Raw genomic sequence first — 25,984 nt, 5'->3', positions numbered from 1 at the left:
CGCTTGTATCAAGATATCACATATATCCCATAAATAGGTATAACTATTAAGTACCCATTTAAAAAAAGACACCTTTGGAAACCGACAACTTTAAAAGCACTTCTTGCCCAACTTTATCACACATATTATTTCTGTTGTATGAGTATATAGGGTTAGCACTCTTTTTTTTTAAGTTTTTTTGTTTTTTTTTTATTATACTTAGCACTCTTAAAACATTATCTTTCAAGACGAAATTCAAAACATGATTTAGAAGAATACATGGCTGTAGGCCACTCAAGTGTAGAAGGACAAGAATCCTCTGACCCTTGTCCTAACCCTGGATTTTAACAAGAAGCACATAGCAGCATCTCAGCTATGAGAACTTCTAATCTGTGACTTTTTAGCTATTCCTAATTTTTTTCCACTATGCCATGATGTTGGCTGATGATGCTGAAGTAGACTGTGGTTGTGAAGATACTAGAATAATGGGAAATTTCTTTATCTTGCAAATTAGACTGCCAGTAGTAATTGATCTCCTTGTGCCTCTTGGAAAAAATCGTCCTCAGATAGTACCAATAAGCATTTCTATTGAAGTAGAGATCTGAGCCCTTGCAGAGATCCCTAGTAAAGGATCTGTCAGGGAGGGTTTCTCACTCCATGTCACAGACTATCTAAGGGATAGTATTTGCTTGTGCAGAGCTATATTCCTAGAAACCACTCTTCTTGTTGGAGACCAGCTTCAAAATTGGGTCTTGACCTGAATCAGCCTCTTCAAAATCAGGTCACTGCCAGTTCTCTCACTCCTTAACTACAAACTACCTGAGAACAAGGACTATACCTGATTTCCTTAACCTCTCTGTCTCTACTGCATTAAATATGGTACCAGGCAGTAGGAAGTAAAATTTTGTTTTAGTTTTAGTTTTTTTTTTTTGAGACAGAGTCTCACTTTGTTGCCCAGGCTGGAGGGCAGTGACACGATCTCGGCTCACTGCAAGCTCTGCCTCCCGGGTTCACGCTATTCTCCTGCCTCAGCCTCCCGAGTAGCTGGGACTACAGGCACCCACCACAACGCCTGGCTAATTTTTTGTATTTTTTAGTAGAGATGGGGTTTCACCATATTAGCCAGGATGGTCTCAATCTCCTGACCTCGTGATCCGCCCGCCTCGGCCTCCCAAAAAATTTTATTTTTAATAAATGCCCCAGAGCAAGGGAATTAGTATTTCCTGTGACACTGGGTTGTGTGCAGAACACTAAAGCTACAACCCCTAAGACTTTCTGACATAGAATCTGGCTTTCTGATGTTGTCGTGTTTTTGCTGTCACTTTTGCTTTCTAATTCTGAGATGTTTACTGTTCCTGCCCCAAAGGAACTTATCAACTGAAGATGCTAGTGTGTACACATGAAAAAATGGGTAGCCAAGCAGATATTTTGCATGTTCTTGGGGGGCAGGATAGAAAGGTGAAATCTGAACTGTCTTCGTGTTCTCCAGAGTGTTAATTGCATAACAGTCCTCAAAAAATATAATAACTAATTTCTACTGAATTTAATAGCATAAAGAACAAAATACTTTTCTAGATGGTCTCCCATTATTTCTTTCCTCTGGATGGATCTAGCACTTTATGTCCAGCTATTTGAAGATTCAAATTTCAAAATGTTCAGATTTACAAATAAAACCCCACAAAACCATGTTCATTTAACAAATATTTACTGAATGTCTACTGTATGCCAGGTGCTGTGCTCAACCTGGGGATAAAATACTGAACAAATTACCGCAAGGTAGTCTGGTCTGTCTTTATAGAGCTGGCAGAGAAACACATAAGTAGGTGATTCTGTGGACTGCTTAGCAAAATATGCTAACCCAGTGCAGGGGCATCAAGCAACAACTCTCAGAGGAAGTGATAAACAGAACTAGGAAGGTCAAAGTGAGGTAAAGAGACAGTAGTCAGAGGAGGTAAAGAGAGAGAGGAAGAATTCCAGGTATAGAGAAGGACGTTCCAAAGGCCAAGGAGTAAGAGGATGTACAACCTTCAGGGAACTCCAGGTAATACCATTCAATTCCACAAGGATTTATTTGGCATCCACTATTTGCCTAAACCTCTACCAAGTGCAACGATGCCTATTCACATTGTCTTGCTCTGAAGGATATATGGGCTCATAGGATGATCAAAACTTGAGACCTGAAGTAATAAGAGAAGAACAAATAGCTGATCATATAGAATAAAGTGCCAAAATCGGGCCTAGAGGATCCTAAGTGGTGAAATGGAACACATCTCAATATTGCCTAAGGCCAATCTAGAGGAATGTGTTACACGATATGTAATAAGCTATAGTTATTACTACTATTTACCATTTAATGTCTTTTAAAAAGTAATATTAGCAAATAACTTCTGGACACTTATTCTTGTGCACCACAACCTCACTCCCCCAACATACACATACACGCATATACACTCAATATCTCATCTGTAACCAACTTGCCCTCACTTGATCTTTATTATCTGTCATCCACACTATTGCAAAAGCCTCCTCATAGATCTGCCTACCCTCAATCTCATTCTTTTCAAATTCATCCTTCATCCTTCTCTGAGCATTATCTTTTCAAAACACATATCTATTAATATCCTCTGCCCTAAGTTCTGCAAGAAACCTAGCAGAATACAGTCCAATTTTATCAGCATGTCATTCAAGCCCTCTCATTCTCTGATTGCCACACTGGATTGGCACCCTTGGAAGACAGAGACTGTGTTTTGTTTTATTTATCTTTATATATCTCTAATTGCTAGCAAGTATATAGTAAGTATTAGATTAAATTGGTATACTTGAGAGAATGTAAATATATCTCTGCATGTGTATTCATCTCTATCTAGCTAGCTAACTCCTAAATTCTTGTCCTCCAGGAGCTTATAATTTATTAATTGTAGTAGGTAGGTATTATGTATAATGTATTGTCATACTAGAGCAGGTGCAAAAAACATTTACTTGCCCTTAAGGGGTTTAATAGTTTCACAGAGGAATGATATAAAAATGAGTCAAAAAGTTGAAGAAGATGAAAAGAAGATGAGATAAGAAAGGGTATCATGACGATTGATAGGTTGATTGAATCCCTTCCTTGTTCTAAGAAGTATTTAAATTAGCTTATAAGATAACATAAAAGACATCAAGTAATTTAAAAATGTATATGTAAGATGAAAGTGAGACATAGATAAGGGATATCAATTGAGTTGGACCTTGAAAGATCAGTAGAATTTTTAATATTGCAGGAAAAAATGAGACCAAGAAGAGTATATAAATCAAGATAGGAGAGATGTCGAAGGAGTTCATGATGGGTAACCTCAAACTAGTCAAAATAGCAAGGAATTGTGTAAGACTGAGGGGTGTCAAGGTAAGACTAGAGACTTGGGGAATTGTTATGAGGGAGTTTTTATAGGAATCCCCAAGAAAGAGAATTGCTATGCAGTTGACACAGTGGCATTGACCTCAGCTTGAGGAATTGTCACATGCCAAGGATAGCAGAAGTATCAGCAGTGAAGGGCTTCAGGAGTAAGGATTCTACACCTCACCCATCCTTGCTTCCCTCTTCCAGGCCCTTTATCTCACCCAAGGCCTGCCCCTCCTACCTCCAGCAGTTTTCCTTTCCCTCTCCTGTGGATCCAACTTCCCTCTCCACTAGTGCTTTACCTGCTGCCTGCAAACTCCCTTAAGTGTCTCCTTTTTTTTTTTCAATTATTGTTTTAAGAGACAGGGTTTCAACCTGCTCTGAGCGTTATCTTTTCAAAACACATATCTATCAGTCGCCTAGGTTGGGGTGCAGTGATGTGATCATAGCTCACTGCAGCTTCAACCTCCTGACCTCAAAAAATTTTCCCTCCCATCTCAGCCTCCCAAGTGGCCACCACTACAGTGTGAACCACCATGCCCAGCTAAGAGTCTCCTATTCTTTTTAGTTTTTTATTTTTTGAGACAGGATCTTGCTCTGTCACCCAACCTGGAGTACAGTGGTATGATCACAGTTCACTGCAACCTCTGCCTCCCAGGATCAAATGATATTCCCACATCAGCCCCCGGAGTAGCCAGGACTACAGGTGCATGCCACCATGCCCAGCTAACTTTTTTATTTTTTGTAGAGATGGGGTTTTCCTATGTTGCCTAGGCTGTTCTTGAACTCATGGGCTCAAGCAATCTGCCTGCCTTAGCCTCCCAAAAAGCTGGGATTACGGGCATGACCCAGTGCACCCAGTCACCTCCTGTTCTTACAAGTGAAAAAAAGAAGAAGAAGAAGAAGAAGAAGAAGAAGAAGAAGAAGAAGAAGAAGAAGAAGAAGAAGAAGAAGAAGAAGAAGAAGAAGAAGAAGAAAATAAAGCAACTTCCTGTGATCCTGTTCCTTCTCCAGCTGTGCTGCACATTTTCTCCTCCCTTACTCATTCAGATTTCTCAAAACAATCGTCTACATTCATTGTCTCCACCCCTTTTGTCTCACAATCCTCTAATCTGGCTTTTGTACCCACAGTGGAAAGTCTCCTGGAAAGACTCCTCCTGGGGTCCTCATGAGCTGCTGTATTTTACCAAACCGAAGGGCCTTTTCCACTTCCATTAAGACTTCTCTGCCATATTTAACAGTTGGTTCATATCCTTATTCATGAAACTCGTTACCCTCTTGGCATCTGACACAACACACTCTCCCTCTTTTCCTCATTAACTTCATCTTTTCCTTCTTTCTCTCATGGCACTTCCCCTTTCTTCTCAGTGCTGCATTTATCCATTTCATACAGCTACCACCTCAGCCCTGATCATCCCCAAATCTACAACATTAGCCTGAACCTCTCCCCAAACTTCAGCCTCCTCTCACTGTCTGCTAACATCCCCTCCTTCCAGTTCCACAGGCCCCTAAGCATGTCCCAAACAGAACACTGCACCTCAAGGCTGAGCACAGGGGCTCACACCTGTAATCCCAGCACCTTGGGAGGCTGAGGTGGGTGGATCACCTGAGATCAGGAGTTCAAGAGCAGCCTGGACAACATGGTGAAACCCTGTCTTTACTAAAAATACAAAAATTAGCTGGGCATGGTGGCTCACATCCATAATCCCAGCTATTCAGTAGGCTGAGGCACAAGAATTGCTTGAACCCGGGAGGTGGAGGTTGCAGTGAGCCGAGATTGTGCCATTGCACTCCAGCCTGGGTGATAGAGTGAGACTCTGTCTCAAAAACAAAAACAAAACACTGTACCTCCAAACCCTCTACCTCCTCTGAAAGTCTATTTCTCACCTGACTCCTTAACCATCAGTTACCCAAACAAGAGCACTGACAGTTATTCTTAACACTTGTCTTCTACCAATACCTATATTTAATCAATAATCAAGTTCAGTCAGTTTTGGCTCTGTAGTATTTCTTTACTACATCACCATTCCTGCTGCTGCTGTCCTAGTCCAGATCTTCATTGTCTCTTGTATTATGGCTGCAAGAGCTCTTTAAATGGGCTTCCAACCTCCAGTTTTAGCCCTTCAAATCCACACTTCAGATAGCCACTGGAGTTTGCTCTCTACATTGTAAATCCAGCCATCTCCCTTACAGGCATAAAACAACTTGCCAACTGCCCAGAACCACAGGATGAAGCCCACTTCACATCATCGCTTACAAGGCTGGCTACCTGGTCTCTCCCTCCCTGTTTCTTCCACCTGGTTAACTGTAAACTGGTTTCTGGTTTTCACTCTCACTATACCATTTCTTTTCTCATTGCCCTTGTTCATGCTGCAACCGATCCATGCAGTGCCTTCTCTCTCTTGCTTCAAGCATTGCCTGTGTTCTGGTTAACTTTTCCTCATCACTTAGCAGGTAGCAGAGATGTTCCCCTTCCCAAAATGTCTTTCCTGATCCAAAGCTGTGTACTTCAGGAATCTTTATTCTGTACAGCCATAATCATTGTATGTGCTGCATCAAAAAAATAGTCTCTTTGACACAGGCACAGTGGCTGATGCCTGTAATCCCAGCACTTTAGGAGTCTGAGGCGGGTGGATCATTTGAGGTCAGGAGTTTGAGACCAGTGTGGCCAACATGGCAAAACCCAATCTTTACTAAAAATACAAAACTTAGCTGGGCGTGATGGCATGTGCCTGTAATCCCAGCTATTCAGGAGGCTGAAGCAGGAGAATCACTGGAACCTGGAGGGTGGAGGTTGCAATGAGCCAAGATCATGCCACTGCACTCCAGCCTGGGTGACATAGCAAGACTCTGTCTCAAAACAATAATAAAAATAATCTCTTTATAAGCCCTCTGATCCCACCTCCACCTTACCCCTCCCCCAGTGACTTTGAGCTTCTTTAGGAGAGAGACTGCCTCAATCACTTTTGAATTCTCCATACTTAAAGTGTGGGCAGCATGATAGCACTTCAGTAAATGTTGTGAAATGATAGTGTGAGTGAAGGAGGGAATGATTGAATGGGTGAATGAATAAGTCAATGAATAAAGAAGCCCCAGAAGTCTAGGCAAGTTCAGTGTTTCCTGTTGCCCTCATAATTTTTAAGGCAACCTCTAGAACTAAAACTAAAAATGGAAATGATCTCTAATTAACATCTAGTGAAGCATCATCTTTGTTAGGGTTAAGTGACCTCAGTAGTTTCCAAGGGAATGGCTCCCATTACTCCTTTTCTACCCACTTGGAAAGGTAAAGATAAAGCCACAGATCATTGGATGGTAAGCTATTCTTGAGTCAGTCCAACTATGTTGCTTAACTGAGCTTACCAACTACAAGCAGAGCTGCTGCAAATATACCTGTGAAGTGAAGCAAGGACCAGGTGATTATGCAAACCTTACATCCTGGGAGCGCAGCCAGCTACATAATCTGTGGAGCTCAGTCCAAAATGAAAATGTGGGGCCCCCTATTCAAAAGGCAGGGGAAAGAGTGCCATTAAAAATATGTACAAACCTTTTTCCTTCCTTTTGTGGTCTCTCTTTAGACTTGTCATGGTGTTTTTTGTTTACTATTTAATGTTCTGTGTAAAGAAACATTAAAATTTTATGTTATTAGCATGAATTTTGTCATTCATTTTTATATTGTGCAATGCTACTTTTAGATGAAAATATTAAAGCGTTTAACTCCTATGAAGGAATACCAAATTCCCCAGTTTATATTTTGTGTTTTTATCCAAAGGATGCCTTGATCTGGTCAAAAAAGACAAATACAGGCCAAACCCAGGACGGTTAGAAGGAGGGAGAATGCTCCAGGCATGGAGCTAGCCAAAGGAGCATTCCAAGGCACACTTGTAGTGAGAGTGCAGCCCCATGCAAGCACCCTGGACCGTGCCTCCTATGCAGGGCACAGGTGCCCCACTGCCAGGCCCCCAACACTCTCCTGACTACCACAGTGTCCTGGATAGAGCAGGGTCCCAGAAAATCTAACCAGGCATCTCTTTTATCCAGTGCCACATTACCTCCATCCATAGCAGACAGGGGACCCCCACCCCGCAAAGGATTTTTAAATCTCTTCATCAGGACATGCTTGATATCTGGATTGGGATAGCTTCTGGCTGGTCACCCATTTGATTTGGAATGCTGCTACCTGTTAGGGCAGGGATGGGCGATGCCATGCTCGGCCCCAAGGTGCCATGGGTTTGAGTGACCCACCCAAGCCCTCCCTCTGCCGGCACCCAGACTCCTGCTAGGAGTGAAGGATGGCAGCAATTTTAGGACTCAACAGAGAAAGGGAGGTTGGGCAGGACTAAAGATAGAGAAACCAATGAAGAGGGTCTCTGGCAGAACCCATCCTGAAGATGCAGCAGGAAGCAAGACCTCCCATGATCTAAGGTGCCAAGCCCAGCGCATGCTCCGTTGTCCCTTCAGACTTCACTTATAACACACAAACTCAAAGAAAAAAATTAGGAAGAACTTCAAAACAGCAACCACAGAACACTAAACCCCAAATGCAGGGCCCGTAGAGTATGGGACCCTGTGGGATGCCAGATCAAGTGACTTTCCCAAGGCCACAAAGCTAAGTAAATGGCAGAGCTGGTGGGGGGAAAAAACTCTGAATTTTTCTGCCATCACACATGCTGCCTCTTTCAGAATAGACTATTACCAGCAAAAACAACATGAAACTAGAAGATTTACAGTGCTATGTTCTAAAAAAAAAAAAAAAAAAAAAAAAAAAAAAAAAAAAGTAGTTCCTAGCAGGCATGCTTTATTTTTAGCAATTTTACTTTAGAGTTTATAAAGCAACTTCATAAACATTATGTCACCATATCCTTAAAAGATAAGCATTAGTGTTATCCCCATTGTACGGACAAAGAAAGAAGATTGCTGATCCTGAGTCACACTGCTATTAAAGTGCAGAGCTGTAAGGTGAACCCAGGAGCACTCAATTCCTTTTCTTTTTATTAATAATCCTCAATCCCTGGGTAGAAATTGTAGGAAAGGAGGTTCATGGAGACGACTGGGCTGGCAGAGAAAGACTCCATCCATCAGATCTCTGAGGCAATTCCATGCAGAAGACACTTGTCAAAGCTATGGGAAGCCAGTGGGGTGAGGGGAATTTGATTCCAACACCCATCTTCATTTCCAAAGCAGCTCTGCCACTTACTGTGTGATCTCAGCCAAGTTCCTAGTAATCTTTATGCTTCCATTTTCTCATCTGTAAAATGGGGATGATAATAGCGATATCTATTTTATAGAATTGTTCAGAGGATAAAAGCACAGTGTCTGGCCTGCAGTTAACTCTCAATGAATAGCCGTTATTGTTATTGTTAGTAACAGTAATAATTTTGTTGGTGAAATTAGCTGACTAAGCCCAGGTCTCCTTGCTCCCTCACCATTATGTAAGTGCACCTCTCAATACTGAACACTTATCCGAAGAAAATGACATTTCCCCCAAAGCAAGAAGAATTAATTATTCTTCAGGCAATAGGAGTGTATGAGTAGATGTACTCCTTGTTAGAACCTCCAGAACAGATGCCGTGTTAGAAGGGAACATCTGGTCTAGCCCTTTCATGGCTCAGTTGAGAAAATTAAGACCTAAGGGAGTTAAATTACCTTTTCAGATTTATACAGTTAATTAGTGATAAGCCAGGACTCCTAATCCCATGCTCATTTCTAATGACTGTTGCTTCTGTTAGACAAACACAACCCTATTACTATCATTGATTTGAAGTATACTTCTGATTTTTATAATGTCACGTGATTATGAAGAACTGTATATTCTTTTTATTTTGGTTGTTATAATCAGTCCTTATGATCATTATAATTATTATACTTTGAATAATGATTTAAACTTATTTATGCTCCTCGTACACATAAATTGAAGGATATACCAGTACTATTTTCATGGTATGTTCTCTTTTTCCTGCTGGATAGGAAATATTTTCGAGCCATATGGGATCCTAATTCTCTGAATGCTTTTAGATTATCAGATGTCTCAACTGACAGTCCTGGATGAAAATCAAATCATGAGAATTTGCAAAACTGAAAAAAAAATTAAGAACATTTTGGTGTTATGGTGTACCAGCAATTCCATCTTTATCTTTCTTTCAATTAGGGGGGAAAAACACATCAGGCATCCTACATATTAGAATGTCCAGCTCAAAATTTCAGTGCTTTTCCTATAAACTTACTTAGTGATCTTTAGACTAAATGTTTTTTAATAAATCTAAAAAACTCATGTTTTTACTTACAGATTCATTCTTTCAAGCTTTTATTTTATTCAAGCTTTTATTTTATTCAACACTTAGCAAACAGATGTTAGGGGAGATGCAAAGAAGCTTCAGGCATGATCCTTTCTCCCAAGAAGTTTGCTGTCCAGTAAAGGAAACAAGACATATAATACCAAGTAGAAAGAAACATGAAATTCTATAGCTGTTTATCACCTCTTTAACCTAGATAGAGTGTGCCCCTTTTAATAATGCACCATTTAATTAAATATGAGGGACTTCATGATGCTTTTAGTACCAGTTGAATATTCTGGAAACAAAACTCAGAACCTTTAACTTGAAAAACTAGACAGGAGGACATTTAATTACATTCACTGTGAGAATGCATGTCCCTCCGTTTCTTTCCCCTGTATTTCTTTCAGGTTGAGTAATATTATTCAGTGAAGAAAATGGAGTTAAAAAATGAGAATATCCTTCATGATATAGATGCTATACAAAGGACAAGGATATTTGTGTCCCTGATACAAATTTTCCCTTCATATTCAACCCAAGGACAATTAGCGGCCCTAGCCAGTCCCAGAACAGTTCGAAGAGCTCTTCTTAGTGGAGCTCTTGCTCAGCTTTTAGTTTAGCCCTTCGTGGGGTTAGCCTCCTGCCTGTCTGCCCACAGTGATCATCTCCTCACACTTAATCCCATTGTTGTGATGCGAGCAAGTTTTCCCATCACCGAATTTTAAACTTGAAAAAGCCAAAACAAAGTTTTCAATGTGGAAAAAACATTTTTTTTCCTGAAGACATCTTAAGAAAAATGTCTTCAAGACCAAAACCAAAACTAAAAATAAATGTGGGGAAAAGTCAGGAATATTCTGTCAGTCAACTCTTTCAATAATCGCCATTCACTGCCCACCAAAGGCACTCCAGATTACAAAGGACCTGAACAAAAACTCTGACTTCTCAAGAGTTCATGGAAGAGCTACACACTAAGGTCAACCTAACATACCCCTAAATGTTCTTATTGTTTCTGCCCTGTTATGATTATAATGTGTTTGGATTTCAAGAGTAACATTTTTTCCTGTAGAATACCAGGTTTATGTAAAACTGTACTTCCTTTAGAACCATAACTTTATACAATCTCTGGACACCTGTCATCTTCAATTATAAGCTGAAACCCACTCCCAGATTTAGAACCTGTTAGTCCCATGAGCACTTTGGTAATTTTGCATCCGTTTTAGTTTTTCATAGAAACCAAAATCCAGAGTAAAGAAATTCCTTCAAGTAATCTTTTTATGAGAAATTCACAACGTTAAGTCAAAATGAGAAGAGGCAATGCTATAATTGACACACAAACACACACACCCCAACTTGGATCTGATAACTTTCATTCTTCCTAGTATCCCTTCTCTGCTATTCTTTATGTTATCATACCCCTGTCTGCCTAAAATAAATAGTAAATATCCTGTTGCCTCCATTATAACCTCTATTAATTACATGCCACGGTACACATCCCCATCATTATTTTCACTGACAGATAAACACTAGTCAGAGCAACTTAGATGCAAAAGATGGAGAGAGCTTTAAATAACGTTTTTTATGCAGAACTAACCCTTCCGTGGCCTATCCTTGCCTGCCTCCAGGTATCCAATGGAGATATCTATCATTGGAGGTCCAAGGACTGTGGGCCCATCGCTGTCACCTTCTCTGAACAGTTTAGCCACTCATCCTGAGGAGAGTCCTTTCTTATGGGCACAGAAGGGTAGCAGGTGAATTTTTCCCTTTTCTTTAGGAAAGCAAAAGCTTTTCCAGAAGTTCCCCAATGACAACTTCTGTCACATGTTCAACCATTGCTTTAAAGGGAAGCTGAGAACTTTAGCTTATCCAGCCTCTGCAGTGGGAGGTAGTGAGAGGGAAAGGACTCAGCCTCCCAGCAATGTCTGCCACGACCAAGAAACAGAATTGCTGGGTCCATGGAGTCTGAACATTTTCATTTTCATAGGTACTGCTAAATCTTTATTCATAGTTGTAACCACATAGAACCTTTATCAAAGACTATTCTGATTTTCATCTTTGTCATATGGCTTTTCTCTTTGATTCAAATAAAAGATGCATTTGGCTTGGAGACTTGACCCCCCCCCCCCCCAGTGAGACCCATTCCCATAGTCTCCCAAAAGGTCATATTTCATCACATTTCCTTTAGATTATTTATGTTTCTAGGCTGTTATTTCAATTTTGATTGTCAAGCTCAACTTCCATACCTCCCAATTTCTCCATCCATTCTCCACACCGAATCCAGAGTATATTTGAAGATGCAAATTAGTATATTTCCTTCAATGTTTCCCATTGCACTTGGAATACAATCAAAGTCCTTATCAGAGTCTGCAAGTCTCTGTATTGTCTTATTTCCTGCATTTCTTTCCCAGGTCTTCGTCCCCCTCAGTCACTAAATTTTATTCTCAGTAGGCTTCTGTTTGTTCCTAAAACATGCCTCACCTTTTTCCTCACCCCAGTGCCTTTGCACCTGCTGTTATTTCTGCCTGGAATGTCCTTGTAAAAGCTCTTCTCACAGTTAGGCTGCTCCTTCTAATCCCCTCAGTTCTTAATTACATGTCACTTTCTCAGAGAGACTTTCCTCACCAGTCTTTCTAACATAGATCTCCGTTGTTATTTATTTGTTTATTTTTTATTTTAGAACTCCATTGATTCCCTTTATGTCAGTTTTACTACCTGTGTGACCTTAGACTAATTATCAGCTTTTCTGTGCCTTCAATTCTTAGTCTATTATCTGTAAATAAGGATAATAATTGTATATACTAACATCAGAATTTATCATGAACAACAAACAAGACAAATGCTTAATAGTCCCTACTAATACAGTAAATACTTGGTATATAGTAAAACTTTGCTAAATAATTATTTATCTATTTTTTTATTCCATTGTTTCCCTTTTTCTCCACTAGACTGTAAATTCTAAAGGTAGAGGGACCTTGTCTGTCCTGATCTCATTGTATCTCACAACCACAGCCCAGTGCCTGGCACATAATAAATGCTCAAAAAATATTTATTGAACAAACAAATGCTGACTACATGAATGAATGACAATGCCTGCCTCAGTGGTAGCTCTGGACTGGACTCTGCCAGCTCATTTCCAGATTTCAGTGACCCCCTGTCTAAGGCAGCCAGATTAAGTGAATAAAAATACATGATGCCACTTAAATTTGAATTTCTGTATTTTATCAGGAAATTCTACTCCCTTCACCACTACCTTCACCCTTAAGAATAAACACTTCCTCTCATTTCCTCCCTCCCTTTCTCTTCCTCTTTGCTCCTTTCCTCTTGTTTGGCTATTTCTGAATGTAGTTCTCAGTGTCAAGAGACCCCATCATCCTGAAATCTGGGGATGTCTATTCTTTGAAGACAACCATATCTTTGATGAATTAATGAGTCTCCTTTTTGACAGGTCTACACTTCCCAGAGGGCTAAATTATCCACCTTCACCATCACAGGCTCCTTAGCCTGGATAGCCTTCTCAGGAGACTGCAACTCACTCTCTTTTCTCTGGATTCAGAATACATGCAGTGTGGGACACAAATGTCCTTAGCTTGTCCCCAGACATCCTCTGCTTTCGTTCATTTGTAGACACCCTCCTTCTTAAATCTGGCTTTGATACAGACGTAAAAGAAAAACACCCAAACACGATGTTGGCCCTGAGAACTTCATTTTCCCAGTTGACCAGTCAGGTCGTTTGACAAGGCACTGCAGAAGAGCTGAATGTCTCACAACAACCTAATGCCATGCTGATACTTCCTGCCTCGCAGCAGGAAACATGGCAAGTTAGTTAGTGCTTTAGCCACAAACACCTTGGGTCACTTTGATTAACATGTTTGGTTCTGGAATACACTAAGGTAGTTTAGAAGGAGAACTAACCAGTTGACCTTTCAGAAGATAAATAATTTATGTGAAATTCAATGTGTTGGAGAAACTCTGGCAGTCACTCCCTGTGGTCCGTAAATATAGATGTAAGCCTGTGTGTGTGAAAATAGGGTCATGGGAGTAACTTCTTGGCAACGTTACATATCTATGGACCGGAATCTCCATCCAGAAAATGTCCCCTACTAAACATTTGGTTCTTTTTATGTAGTGAAGGAAGCATCAGCATCAGAGTCTGACCAAATAAAACACAGATCCCAGATCCATCCTATACTTATCTTGTGAACTTGACTCCATAGTGTCACATCTCTGAGACTCAGTTTCCTCCTCTATAAGATGAAAATAATACCACCTATGTTACAAGGGTGCTGTAAGGTTTATAAATAAGGTGGGTGAAGTACCTGCTACACAGTGAATGCTTAATGGCTGGTAATCTATTTAGGTACTTCTTTCTGCGTCATTATATGTGGCTGTGTTGGGAATACCCAGGAGCAAATTCTTTTTGCTTCTCCTGCAGAGGAGCCCTTCCTTTTGGAGCTCTGCATCAGCATCTACAGTGACAGGGCATTTGCAAGAGCTTGATGAACGTACAAGGGCGCCATGTTCCCTGCCTGTTCGGAGCAAGGTGTCCAAACTCACCTAACCCTGTCTCACTTTTCTCTTGTGAGGCACTGGGAAATGTTCAGCATATTAGACAGAAGAACAACACTCAGATATCTGCCAAGATTATGTACAGCCTACCCAAGGAAGTTTTTTTTTTTTTTTTTTTCAGCTTCACAGCTTGTGATTACAAAAGGACACAGGACAGCTGCTAACTGTTTTCCTTTCATCTCCGCTTCTGGCACGTTCTTCTTCTGATAGCTCTCCTGCAACACTTGGTCTGCACCACAGTGGGAGCTAAAAGAGTAGGACAGAGGTGCCACCCCAACCCCAGCCGCACCCCCTGCTCAGACTCAGCTGCTGGGAAAGGCCATTTAAAACATTTAATATCCTCCCTACCTCTCTGGGGATGGTGTCAACCCAGTGAGACACCCACCACACTTCAAAAGAGAAGTTAAAGCTTTGTGGGTAGTTAGGGAACGTTTAGACTAGAAACTAGAAGCCCCCCAGGTCCCTGCCAAGCCTGATTCCAGGATTCAGTGAACAGAAAGGACTGGAGCAAAGCAGGGAAGATTAGGCCAGACAGCTCTCCAAGTTCTCTTCCATAGAGAGGGTTCATTGTTGCTTCGGTACTGTGAAATCAAACATAAATGCATTGGAACACTCGCTTTCAAATGTGAATTTCAGATGACTCTGAAGTAAAAATATAAATGGTGTGGATCTAACCATGTTTTTTTAACTCAACCTTTTATCTCCTACATGATTCCTGCTAGAGGTAGTATAGGGTAAGTCTTGAGAAAGTCTCCTATCAGCTATGGGAACAAGCTACCTACCTCATAGGAAGTTATTGTGAGAATTAAATAAAGTAATATATGGAAGGTATTTAGAACAGTGCCTGACACAGTAAGTGTGCTATTTACTTTACACTAATGAACACCAACTGCTATCAGTGTGAAAGTTGAAGGAAGACAGTAGGTGTTCATCAGCTTTATATTTATACAGATATATGCATCTGGAGAGAAGTAAGAGCATACAAAAAAGTTTTGTTCACATCAACTTTTCTTCTTACTTGAAGGAGCTCTGGGTTAGCATCCTTAAAAATGAAGAATAGGCTTCTTCTCTCATAGCTATAAAATTTTTGACCAAAGGCAGTACAAATTACTGTATAAATTATTTTGCACTCTTTTACAAATACACATAATTCTAAAACCTACATGAACACATCTCAAGTGAATTACAATTATAATTTATGATATCACCAAATCCTGCTCGTTACTTTAACAAATAAATACCTGGTTACTTAAATTCCTTCTCTTTCTCTGTAGCTTGACAACAGATGTTTCAAAGGGGAATTGGGTTTCAAAAATAAAGAGGAAAAAATCGGTGACAGAAAATTCATTGTAATCATGGTAGCTGTTAAATATATAATGCTAAACTATATCTTAACCTTAAGATATAATTTATTAAAATACACAGCTTGCACATATAAGATGATGTCTTATTGATCAGTGATGTAATATTTTTTGAATCAACAGTCCACATAGTCTGAAGAATCCAGAAAGCTTTCTTCATATCCAGAAAGCTTTCCTCATAAGCTAAAAACATGAAAATTTACTTAAGTTGTATGCAAGAAATTGTATTGCAGTAGACAGAATACGTTTAAATGGAGGATTAGGGTAGAGGGATTTTTTTAGTGTACTATAAAATTTTCTTCCACTGCCATTTCTTTAGTGTGAGAGAGGAAGTTAAAGTTGGAAGAAGCACATCATCCATTATCTGATCAGTTATAGTCACCCGTGTTTCTATATGATAAGCTAAATAAAGCTTTGTTCCAACACTGACAGAGGAATAATAAATCTGGTATTTAGCACAATAACCATTATCACAATCATGCAGAGAAGACACGCATTGGGTTTACTTGTAAATTGGTATCAAATTGACTCAAAGCTTCTATAGAAGCAGAGAGGTAGCGTTGTTATTCCAAGAAAATTATGTACAGTTTCATGCTACCATGCTATTTATGTTATAAAAGGCTAAATATTAAAAGCAAACTAAAGTACATGTTTTTCTATGTGTAAGTTTGTAAGATCTTGCTGTCATTCTGTTATACAGTGATTCTATTTGAAATATTTAAGGTCACATAAATTGTGGAGAAGAATCTAATTTAGCTAATTATAGAGCAAAAACAAGTTTCCCCAATCAACAGTATCATCTTGATTTTTTTAGTCTTGGACTGGATGAAGGAAGAGAATAAATAACATTATCCAACTCAAGTTTATATTAAGAATAAGCCAGTTCCCTGTGGTCCTTAAATATATTTTCCTAACATTTTCTACAATATATAATATGAAGGAAAGCTTGCTATATGAATAAGATATAGTATTAAGTTTAAAAAACTACAAGAAAATTTAAATGCAGAGTTTGGAGAGACAGAGCCATCAGTACAGATATTTTTGAGATGTTTTTGGTAAATAGCTGTTTTACTTCTAATGAATAATTAAATACAAAACACTGCTTTTCATTCTATTTGGGCATCCTAACAGTTTCTCACAGCTGAAGAAGTTCAGTACCTAAGATATTCTCCCCGTGGTCAAAGAAACTTCCACTTTCAGCTATTAGTGCATAAAACCTTAGGTGACTTTTTCCATTCCATGATTTAAGAGATCAGTAAAGACACCCTGCATTAGACATTTCTTGACAGGCAAAGAACAGCTATTCTAAAAATACTACATTTGGGTCTTTGATCATTCTAGAAAGTCATTAACTAAACAACTTTATTTATTGATTATTGTTATTTAAACACCTTATGCAGTGTGATTGGTGGATGCTAAGAAAGTCAAAAATAAGTTAGTGATTGGACTTGTCATTTTCATAACATAGATTTATAGCCCCACCATAAAGAAATGTTGCTGAAAGTAGAACAACCTTCTAATTTCTTTTGGTGACTGAAAAATTAAAAGAGAATTTGCTAAAGACCCTAAACTTAATGTTCATGAACTTTGACTAAGAGGCACATGAATAATTACATCCTGAGAAAAACTCATGAGTATTTTTGAGTCCCTGATTTGATTCCCTGCTACTGCCCCATTTTTGTGATTTGACTAAAGTTTCAATGTCTCTAACTGTAGAGTAGCACTGTCTAATTTAACTTGCTACAGTGATGGCGATGTTCTGTATCTTTGTTGTCCAGTATGGTGGCCATCACCTACATATGGCAAGTAAATTCTTGAAATCAAGATTTAAAAGAATCAACTACATTTGGCAATTGAGGGGTCATTCTTAACATTTGACAGAGAAGTTCTATGGAGTTGATGGGGGGGAACAGCTTATTCTGGTGGGTTGAGGAGGAAAATGGGAGATGAAAACATGGGACTGGAGTGTACTGGGTAGGAAAGGAGATTGAGAGTGCAGTGTAGTAGATGACTAAACAGAAGATGGACATGACGGAGCTCTGCCCCCAAATCATTGACCTAAAAGTTATGTGAAAAAAAAAAATGATGGAGGAGGAAGAAAGCTAGAGTTGTGTTCAGTTTTTATTGAGAAAAATGAGTGGTTGCTCACGCCTGTAATCCCAGCATTTTGGGAGGCCAAGGCAGATGGATCACCTGAGGTCAGGAGTTCGAGACCAGCCTGGCCAACATGATGAAACCCTGTTAGCCGGGCATGGTGACGGGCACCTGTAATCCCAGCTACTTGGGAGGCTGAGGCACGAGAATCACTGGAACACAGGAGACAGAGGTTGCAGTGAGCCAGGATCGTGCCATTGCACTCCAGCCTGGGCAACAACAGTGAAACTCCGTCTCAAAAAAAAAAAAAAAGAAGAAGTTAAACTGAGATTTGCTAGCATTTAGTAAAGGCAAGTGATAAAGTGAGAATTAATTCCAGCTCCCTAGGAAGAATGGGAATGTTTATTGTCTTTGATGGCACAACTGTCACCCAGGTGCCAAAGAAATGGTTAGATAGTTATAAGGTTTGAAACATTTTGTTTTTCCCTGAAAAGCTATAAGAATCCGTACTACTATAAAAATAAGTTATCTTATAATTTCCTTTAATAAGAAATTTTATAAGTCCATCATACCAAGATGGATTTGTCAAAAATATATATATTCTTGAATTTCTCTTTAATCACTTCTTAAAGCTAATTTTAGGTTACAAATTCTGAAACACTGAAACATAATTTCAAAATATACAATCTATATTTATATATAATGATACCAACCAAAAATCAAACATGGCTGAAATCATAGCATTTTGAAACTGAATACATATTCATTAAACTGCTTCTTTTGGTGGGTGAGGACCAGGAAGCCTACAAAGAATATATGACTTAGCCAAGTTTGCCCCGCCATGATCCAAACCCAGTTCTGCAGACTCCAAGTCCCCTAGTGTTTGGACAAAAGGCTGGCTGAATGATGTACTAGGATATTTTTGGCATCCCTATGTATTATAGAAAAAGATAAAATAGAAAATTTCTAACAGCATGCCTCACTGGGGACAGTAAATCCTTTCCTTTCCATTTCCCAATTAGTGCCATTTCCCCTTTGACACATTTTCACTATTTTTCTTGTGCTTCCCATAATTTTGGTTCATTTTTCAAAAATGTTTGGCAATTATCCTATATGCTAGGAAATTTGGCTCAAAAAGATGTTCTTATGTACTCAACACCTTCTTTAAAAATATCTAACTTCCCTATAATTCTTCAAAAGGACTCCTCTCTTACTGAAGATACAGAAAATAGCATATTGGAGGTGTAGAGGAAGAACAGTGATCTTTAGGATTTAATTTACCAAAACATTTCAGTATTCAAACACTGAAATCCAGTTGTCAGGATTACCTAGAGATAGTAGCTATGCACACTATGGGATATTCATATGCTTTCTGTTTCTGCAAAGAAACCAGGTCCTCTATTCTACACGGGCTGAAGTTGTGGGTTGGTAAGTTAGGACCTGGAAAACCTGGTAATGTTCTAGCACAAAGATGGCCAAAGATTTTTTCTTAAGGGCCAGGTAACTCCTCAAAGAGTAAAAGTCAGAATGGTATCACATATCTCGCTCATGCCATACTAGTCCATTTCTGGAAATAATAACGCTTTCTCTAAATGAAGTCATTTGTATTCTCAGCCATGCTCTGTTGTGTGCACTGAGTAATTTCTTGAGAGCAATATTTCCTGTGGCATGTTGCCAAGACTGGCTTTATTTGTTTTTCATTAGGCTTTTCATTATCATGCTGCTGAATACCTGGATCATTCTGCTTCCTCCGAGATGGCTGGTGTTGCTTAAGCATAAGAATGACACTATGAGTAGGTGGAATGCTTTTGTCCAGTGAATGCCCGTTTTAAATCCCTAGCTGTGGTGCCATTCCAGTGGCTTTAATCCTTCTAAGAACAGCCAGTTATCCATTTATAGCATAGTCTGATATTATTAAGTTGTTTACATGCATCTATTCTGTCCCTGTCCAGGGAAAGATGTTAGTCTCACTTTGCACCCCACTAGGGCTGTTCCTCCTCCTTTATCATAATAAAAGGCATCAAGTTCCACTCACTGCCCAAGCCTTGAATCAGTGTGTATTCCACATTTCTGCATCATTCCACATGTTCAATCTCCAAGTCAAACTTCCTGATAGTTTTCAAATCCACCTGCTTCTTTTTGCTCCTGTGACTACTACGTTAGTCTATGCCCACATCGCCTCTAGAAAACAACCACAGTGGTCTCCATGCCCCAGAATCACCCTTTCAAATTCATTCTCCTTTGCTTTGAGTGTCTAACGGTACTCATCACTAAATAAATGGATATTCTGTCATTTCTATTCTTGCATTTTTGTGTTACACATAAGTAGGACAGAGTTTGATTTGTCAAAAAAAATAGTGATCTGAATTCTTGAACCTCTATAGACGCCTCAATTTAAAGAGAAACTCTGTCTTACAAACCGTGAAAGATTAAAATCTAGGGATAAAATGAGCAATATGTAAACTTCTGCATTCAAATATTAATCACAGATTTAAAATAACCATTGAAATCTGAGAATTTTAGGACTGAACTGGTCCTTGGACATTGTGGGCTCAACTTTATCATTTTATAGGTAGGGAAACTGAGGCCCAGCCCCAGAAATCAAAATAATGTTTCTAAATTTGGAATCTCAGCATGTAACTCTTTTTCTTAAAAGCTGTCCATGGCTTCCCATTATGGTCAGGATGAAGTCTGAAGCCCTCAGCATGGCATGCAATATCTGTATGGTCTGCCCTCTGCTTACTCGTCCAGCCTTACCGTTTGCTCCTCTCTCCATATTATCCCAGAACATGATGCTTCCAAGTATACTACATTCCTTCTTACTCACAGGTCTTTGCACATAATTTCCCCATTGTCCTTCCTCTTTTAGGTGCTATGCCTTAACCACCCATTTTTCCTATATCTGATTAGATGTCCTTTTCTCTGAAAAAATATCCTGGATTCCCTCTGGACTCCTAAGCAAGTGTCACCATCATAGCACAGTCTCAGCATCCTACCTAACTGCCTTTGAACAGTCCCTTTCCATCACGGGACTGGAAGGAATAAAGGCAGTTGTGGGCAGGGCCCTGCATCTTATTCATCATTCAATCTTTATATCGTGATCTGGTGTCTGGCATTCAATAATTTTTTTAACTTTTATTTTATGTTCAAGAGTACACGTGCAGTTTGTTACATAGGTAAACTTGTGTCATGGGGCTTTGTTGTACAGATTATTCCATCACCCAGGTATTAAGCCTAGTACTGAGGAGTTATTTTTCCTGATCCTCTCCCTCTTCCATCCTCCACCCTCCAACAGGCGCCAGCGTGTATTATTCCCCTCTACGTCCATGTGTTCTCATCATTTAGCTCCTACTTATAAGCGAGAATGTGTGGTGTTTGGTTTTCTGTTCCTGCATTAGTTTGCTAAGGATAATGACCTCCAGCTCCATCCATGTCCCTGCAAAGGACATGATCTCATTCTTTTCTATGGCTGCACAGTATTCCATGGTGTATATGTACCACATTTTCTTTATCTAGGCTATTATTGATGGGCATTTAGGTTGATTCTATGTGTTTGCTATTGTGACTCAATATTTTGAAATTAAGTATTAACTCTCACTTTTAACCTGCCTAATATATGTCAATTTTTCTATCAGCCTTCCTCACAAAATCTGTCATCAAGGGGGGAAAAATGATTCATTCACATCAATGTGTAAGTCACTGATAATCCTAAATGGCAACTCTTACTAGAAGCATTCACATTTTTACAGAAACAAAGTTTTTTTTTTTTTGGTTCTTTTTTTTATTTATTTTTATTTTATTATTATTATACTTTAAGTTTTAGGGTACATGTGCACAATGTGCAGAAACAAAGTTTTAAGTCACACGAATGAATCTCCAATGCAGATAACCCAATGTGGATATAAGCCACGATAGATATTTGTGAGGGGAGGGGAGCTTTCTCCTAGCCTTCACATCAGTAACAAGGTGACCGACTCTGCCCTCAGCCTCACGGAAGAATGACTGTATGTCTTTGTTCATAAAAATCAGGTCACTCATTGGTTTTCTCTGTATTAAATAAATCCTTGTTATTTATCCACAGTATAAATGCTTGATTTAACTTGTAACATTTCTGTTTTGTTTCAGGGAAGCAATGTTATGGAAGATCAGGATTTGTTGGAAATTGGAATCCTTAATTCTGGGCACCGACAAAGAATTCTACAGGCAATCCAGCTCCTTCCAAAGGTGAGCAATACTTTTATTGCCCTAGTCCTGTGTATGGTTCCCAGTGATTTTGAGTCCAGGCATGCAAGGAGTATTTGTATTTAGTACAGTAGTTCTACATATTGATGCAACCTCAAGAGCAGATCTTCTTAGGTCCAACTGCACATTCAGACTTACGAGACTACTATGGGCCACACTTGGCTTGAGGTTTTATTGTTTTTTTGTTTTGAGACAAGGTCTCTCTCTGTCACCCAGTCTGGAGTGCAATGGTATGATCTAGGCTCACTGCAACTTCCACCTCCTGGGTTCAAGCAATTCTCCTGCTTCATCTTCCTGAGTAGCTGGGGTTACGGGTGCACACCACCATGCCTGGCTAATTTTCGTGTGTGTATGTATTTTTAGTAGAGATGGGATTTTGCCATGTTGGCCAGGCTGGTCTTGAACTCCTGACTTCAGGTGATCCACCCACCTCGGCCTTCCAGACTTCTGGGATTACAGGCATGAACCCTTAGCTTGAGATTTACCTAGAAAAATGTGATACAGAAAACACTGCTGGCCACCAGGGAAGTTTCAGATTTTCTCTTCAGTGAGAGTCCTAATATCAGTACAAATATCAGTTCTGGCCCCCCAGGTGGCAGCTCAGGTTCAAGAAGACTAGATTCATATTGGGTGGGTGCAGGAATGGCCCTGGCTTAAAAGCCTCCTGCCCCATAAGAGGCGATATCTCCTGCAACAACTCCATAGACTTATCCTCCATGGTCCCTACAAGGGACCTAATTACAAGAGTCATTACTCAGGGAAGTCCAAAGTATCACATCCCCATCGTGTATTTATAGTTCATGTATAGGCCCTCCTAGTCCAGATGCAATTTACCAACCAGGCATCATTTGTACTGTAAGCGGTGTGTTACCTAGCAACAGAGTTGACCTCCTGTTTCCAGATAAGGTGTCAAAGTAGCCTAAAGGAAGAGGCAAAATCTGAGCATGAATCTTTCAGATATGTGGGATTTTAATTGATAAGGAAAGGAAAATGCATTTCAGATCTATGGCCATACCAACCTGAACGTGCCCGATCTCATCTGATCTCGGAAGCTAAGCAGGTTCGGGTCTGGTTAGTACTTGGATGGGAAAAGGCATTTCAGGAGGCCCCAGGAACCATATAAAAACAAATTTGGTTCAGGCAACAAATTGCTGGAAGTATGAGGGAAATAGACATTTAAAATCCAATGGGATTTGTACAACAATGCAAATGTACTTCATGCCACTGAAATATACACCTAAAAATGGTGATGATGGTAAGTTTTATGTTATGTGTATTTCATAACACATTCACACAATTCAAAAAATAATTTTAAAAAGAGGAAGAAAATTCAAGGTGATTAAAACAATTGAGAAGTGTGTAGTCAGAGATAAAGCAGAAAAAGTAGGTTGGGTCAGTGTGTGTCAGGCTGAGGAATTTGAAATTTATTCTGTAGGCACTGGGGAATGGACATGACAGGACTACTTTAGGCCAGTTAATTCTGGAGGCAGTGTACAAGTGGGATTAGAAGGAGGGAAAGTTGAAGTTGGGTCATCTGTTTGCAAAAAGACTATGGGGCAGATTGGAGGCAGGTGGCAGATGAACTGTAATAGATACACCTGGATATTTGAGATTGTCCTAGGTTTTGTACTCTCTTATCCTCTTGTTCTTTCTAGAGAGGCTATACTTTCTCCCTCCCTAAGTGGGAAAAGTAAATATTAACCACTATTTCTAAGGAAATTGTCTGATGAAATTTCCCAACTGACAGTGAATTGAATTTCTACTGATAAGACACTTACTCCTTTTGCAAATTCACTGAGCCAAATATACAAAGGAGTTTAATCACATAATTTTCTACACTAAATGGAAAAGAATAAAACATCCTTAGAACCAATTCAGGAAGTAATTCCTATGAGCATATTGTTCACCTCTCTGCTTGTGTATGTTTACTTAAAATATTACCTTCTCAGCAAGTTTTGTTCTCACTTTCAGCAATGGCTTCCATACTGCTGTATCTATAGCACCTAGCACAGTGCCTGGTTCATAAAAATAGATAAGCACTCAACAAATCAATGAATACTTGCTTTGTCACATGCTGCCATTCATTTAAAGTTCAACTCAGATATTATCATATCATATCACTTCCTTTGTGCAACTTCCTTCAAAATGGAACCACTCCTTACCATCTAAGTAATTATCAACCTAGTCCTCACCAACCACCTCTATCTAGATGGACTACCACAGTGCATTCTAGTCTGTCATCCTTGGTTAGACTACATGAATCAAGTTCTCATTGGTCTCCTCTATCCTGGACTATTCACAGATGCTTAACCTCTATCCAGGTTACCTTCTTACCCCTCTATAATTGAATTTCTATACAGTATCTGGAATAATCCTTCTAAAATATAAATCAGGTCATGCTATACCCTGCTTCAATTCTCCAGTGAATTTCCTTCCCACTTAGAATAAAGTCTTTATCCTGTCCTACAAAGGTCCCACTACCTAGAAAGCCTTTCCTTCAGAACTTCATACACTTGCTCCTATACATTGTCAAATCTCTATTCGAATGTGACATCTTCACAGGGGCCTTCATGAGCTAAAATTCACATCCTTCCCTTACCATCACTGTTCTTGCTATTGCTCTGCTTTATTTTTCTTCATGCCACTTAGTGTGATCTGAAGTTATATTATTTATTTGCTTTTTTTCTTCATTATTTTCCGTCTCACCCTCAGGAAGCAAGGTCCATAAGGTCAGGGACCTTGACTGTCTTATTCCCTTTTCTATATATCCAGCCTCTAGAATAGCACCTGTCACATAGTAGGTACCCAAGTAATACTTGTGGTATGAGAAAATACACTGACCCTCCCTTTCCTCTGAGATTTTATGGCCCTGTGCTTGTTCCTATCTCAAGGTACTAATAACATTCAGCCACTTCTATGCTATAAACGTCCTGAGGGCAGAGACAGTGCAACATCCTTGAATTTCCCATGATGCTTAACCCAATACATGGACGTTCTTTTAAGAATGAATGAGTGAGTGACTGAGTGAATGAATATTTTCTTCACATGTCATTCAAATGTATATTTTTAATCAGAGCACCTCAATTTTAAGATAAATCTGTAATCCTGTACACACCACTTGATAATGCAAAACAAGAGAAGCTGAACCTAGAATTATTTGGAGAATAAATGAAGTGTTTATTTCTAATACAGAATATCATTCTCATTAGAGAAAATAATATAAGAGAAACAATACAAAATTAAGCTTCTGTAGAGAGGCTGATGCAGAAGAGCTCACTCTGCACACAAATTAGTAGAGAGTATATAAAAACATCCAGACGCACATTAAGCAGCACAAATAGAATGCTGTAATGCCACAAATTGATGCTTTGCCTTCTTAGGTAATGAGCCCGATCTTCAGATGGTTAATAGTGTCATTTTATTGCCAGCACATTCATCTGCATTCACTTTAATTTTGCACTGCCAGAAAACGGACAAAATGTCTCTTCATTTTGTTTATACAATTTCAGTCTTCAGAATATTTGTATTCTTCATCTGTCATGAGAAGAAATATTCCATGATTGCTACCTGGGATCCTTTAATTAACATATTGTGTTGTGGAATTAGTGAGATTGTTCCTAAACAGAGAAAAGGTGCTTTGCTCAGTACAATCTTGATGTGTTAGCACACTTCAAAGCATATTTTTCATGCTTTTATTTGTATTTGTTGTGTCAAGCTTCAAAGAAAAAAAGTTTATTCCTTTTGTAAGAATAGCTATCCTGTACTATGTCTTTTTTAATACTGAAATATTCACCAGTGCAAAGATTTACATCTTCTCAACTACATTTGATACATTCAACACATAGAATGCATCTTTCTCGCTGTCTTTTGCAATGCTTGACCTTTTGTAAAGCTTAATTATCCGTTTTCACCCAGAGTCTACTTCCCTCACCAACCCCAACTCTGTCTTTTCTCAGCTCTAAAAGCTTTCCTGGACTTCTTGAAGATCAAATTTCACCTTTTTCCCTTTTTATGAAAGGAAACAAACCCAAAGTTCCACAAGAAAATGGCTTTTTTTCTACTATCCTAGAAATGTTAAGTTTATTGTGCTTTTTCTGTCT

The 25,984-nt window shown here is 39.2% G+C and overlaps 1 protein-coding gene and 1 long non-coding RNA gene across 16 annotated transcripts in view; one reads left to right on the top strand and one right to left on the bottom strand.

The window, feature by feature from the left end:
• Nucleotides 1-25,984, top strand: part of ANKS1B (ankyrin repeat and sterile alpha motif domain containing 1B) — a 1,254,535-nt gene that overhangs the window by 884,061 nt on the left and 344,490 nt on the right. For all 15 annotated transcript variants that reach the window (XM_019038847.3, XM_019038842.4, XM_031016570.3 and 12 more), the window contains one exon: nt 21,768-21,866. In XM_019038847.3, coding sequence (XP_018894392.2) covers nt 21,768-21,866 — 99 coding nt within the window. The remainder of the gene's footprint in view (nt 1-21,767; nt 21,867-25,984) is intronic.
• Nucleotides 1,668-13,416, bottom strand: LOC109029176 (uncharacterized). Its single transcript, XR_002008231.3, has 5 exons — nt 13,155-13,416; nt 9,637-9,756; nt 9,277-9,393; nt 6,900-6,966; nt 1,668-2,156 (listed from the first exon to the last, which is right to left on the bottom strand). It is a non-coding gene; the product is annotated as an uncharacterized lncRNA (long non-coding RNA).

This window comes from Gorilla gorilla, chromosome 10, assembly GCF_029281585.2.
Source record: "Gorilla gorilla gorilla isolate KB3781 chromosome 10, NHGRI_mGorGor1-v2.1_pri, whole genome shotgun sequence".
NCBI classification, from domain to species: domain Eukaryota; kingdom Metazoa; phylum Chordata; class Mammalia; order Primates; family Hominidae; genus Gorilla; species Gorilla gorilla.
Note: the sequence above shows the minus strand (reverse complement) of the source record. Positions and strands in the feature narration are given on the sequence as shown.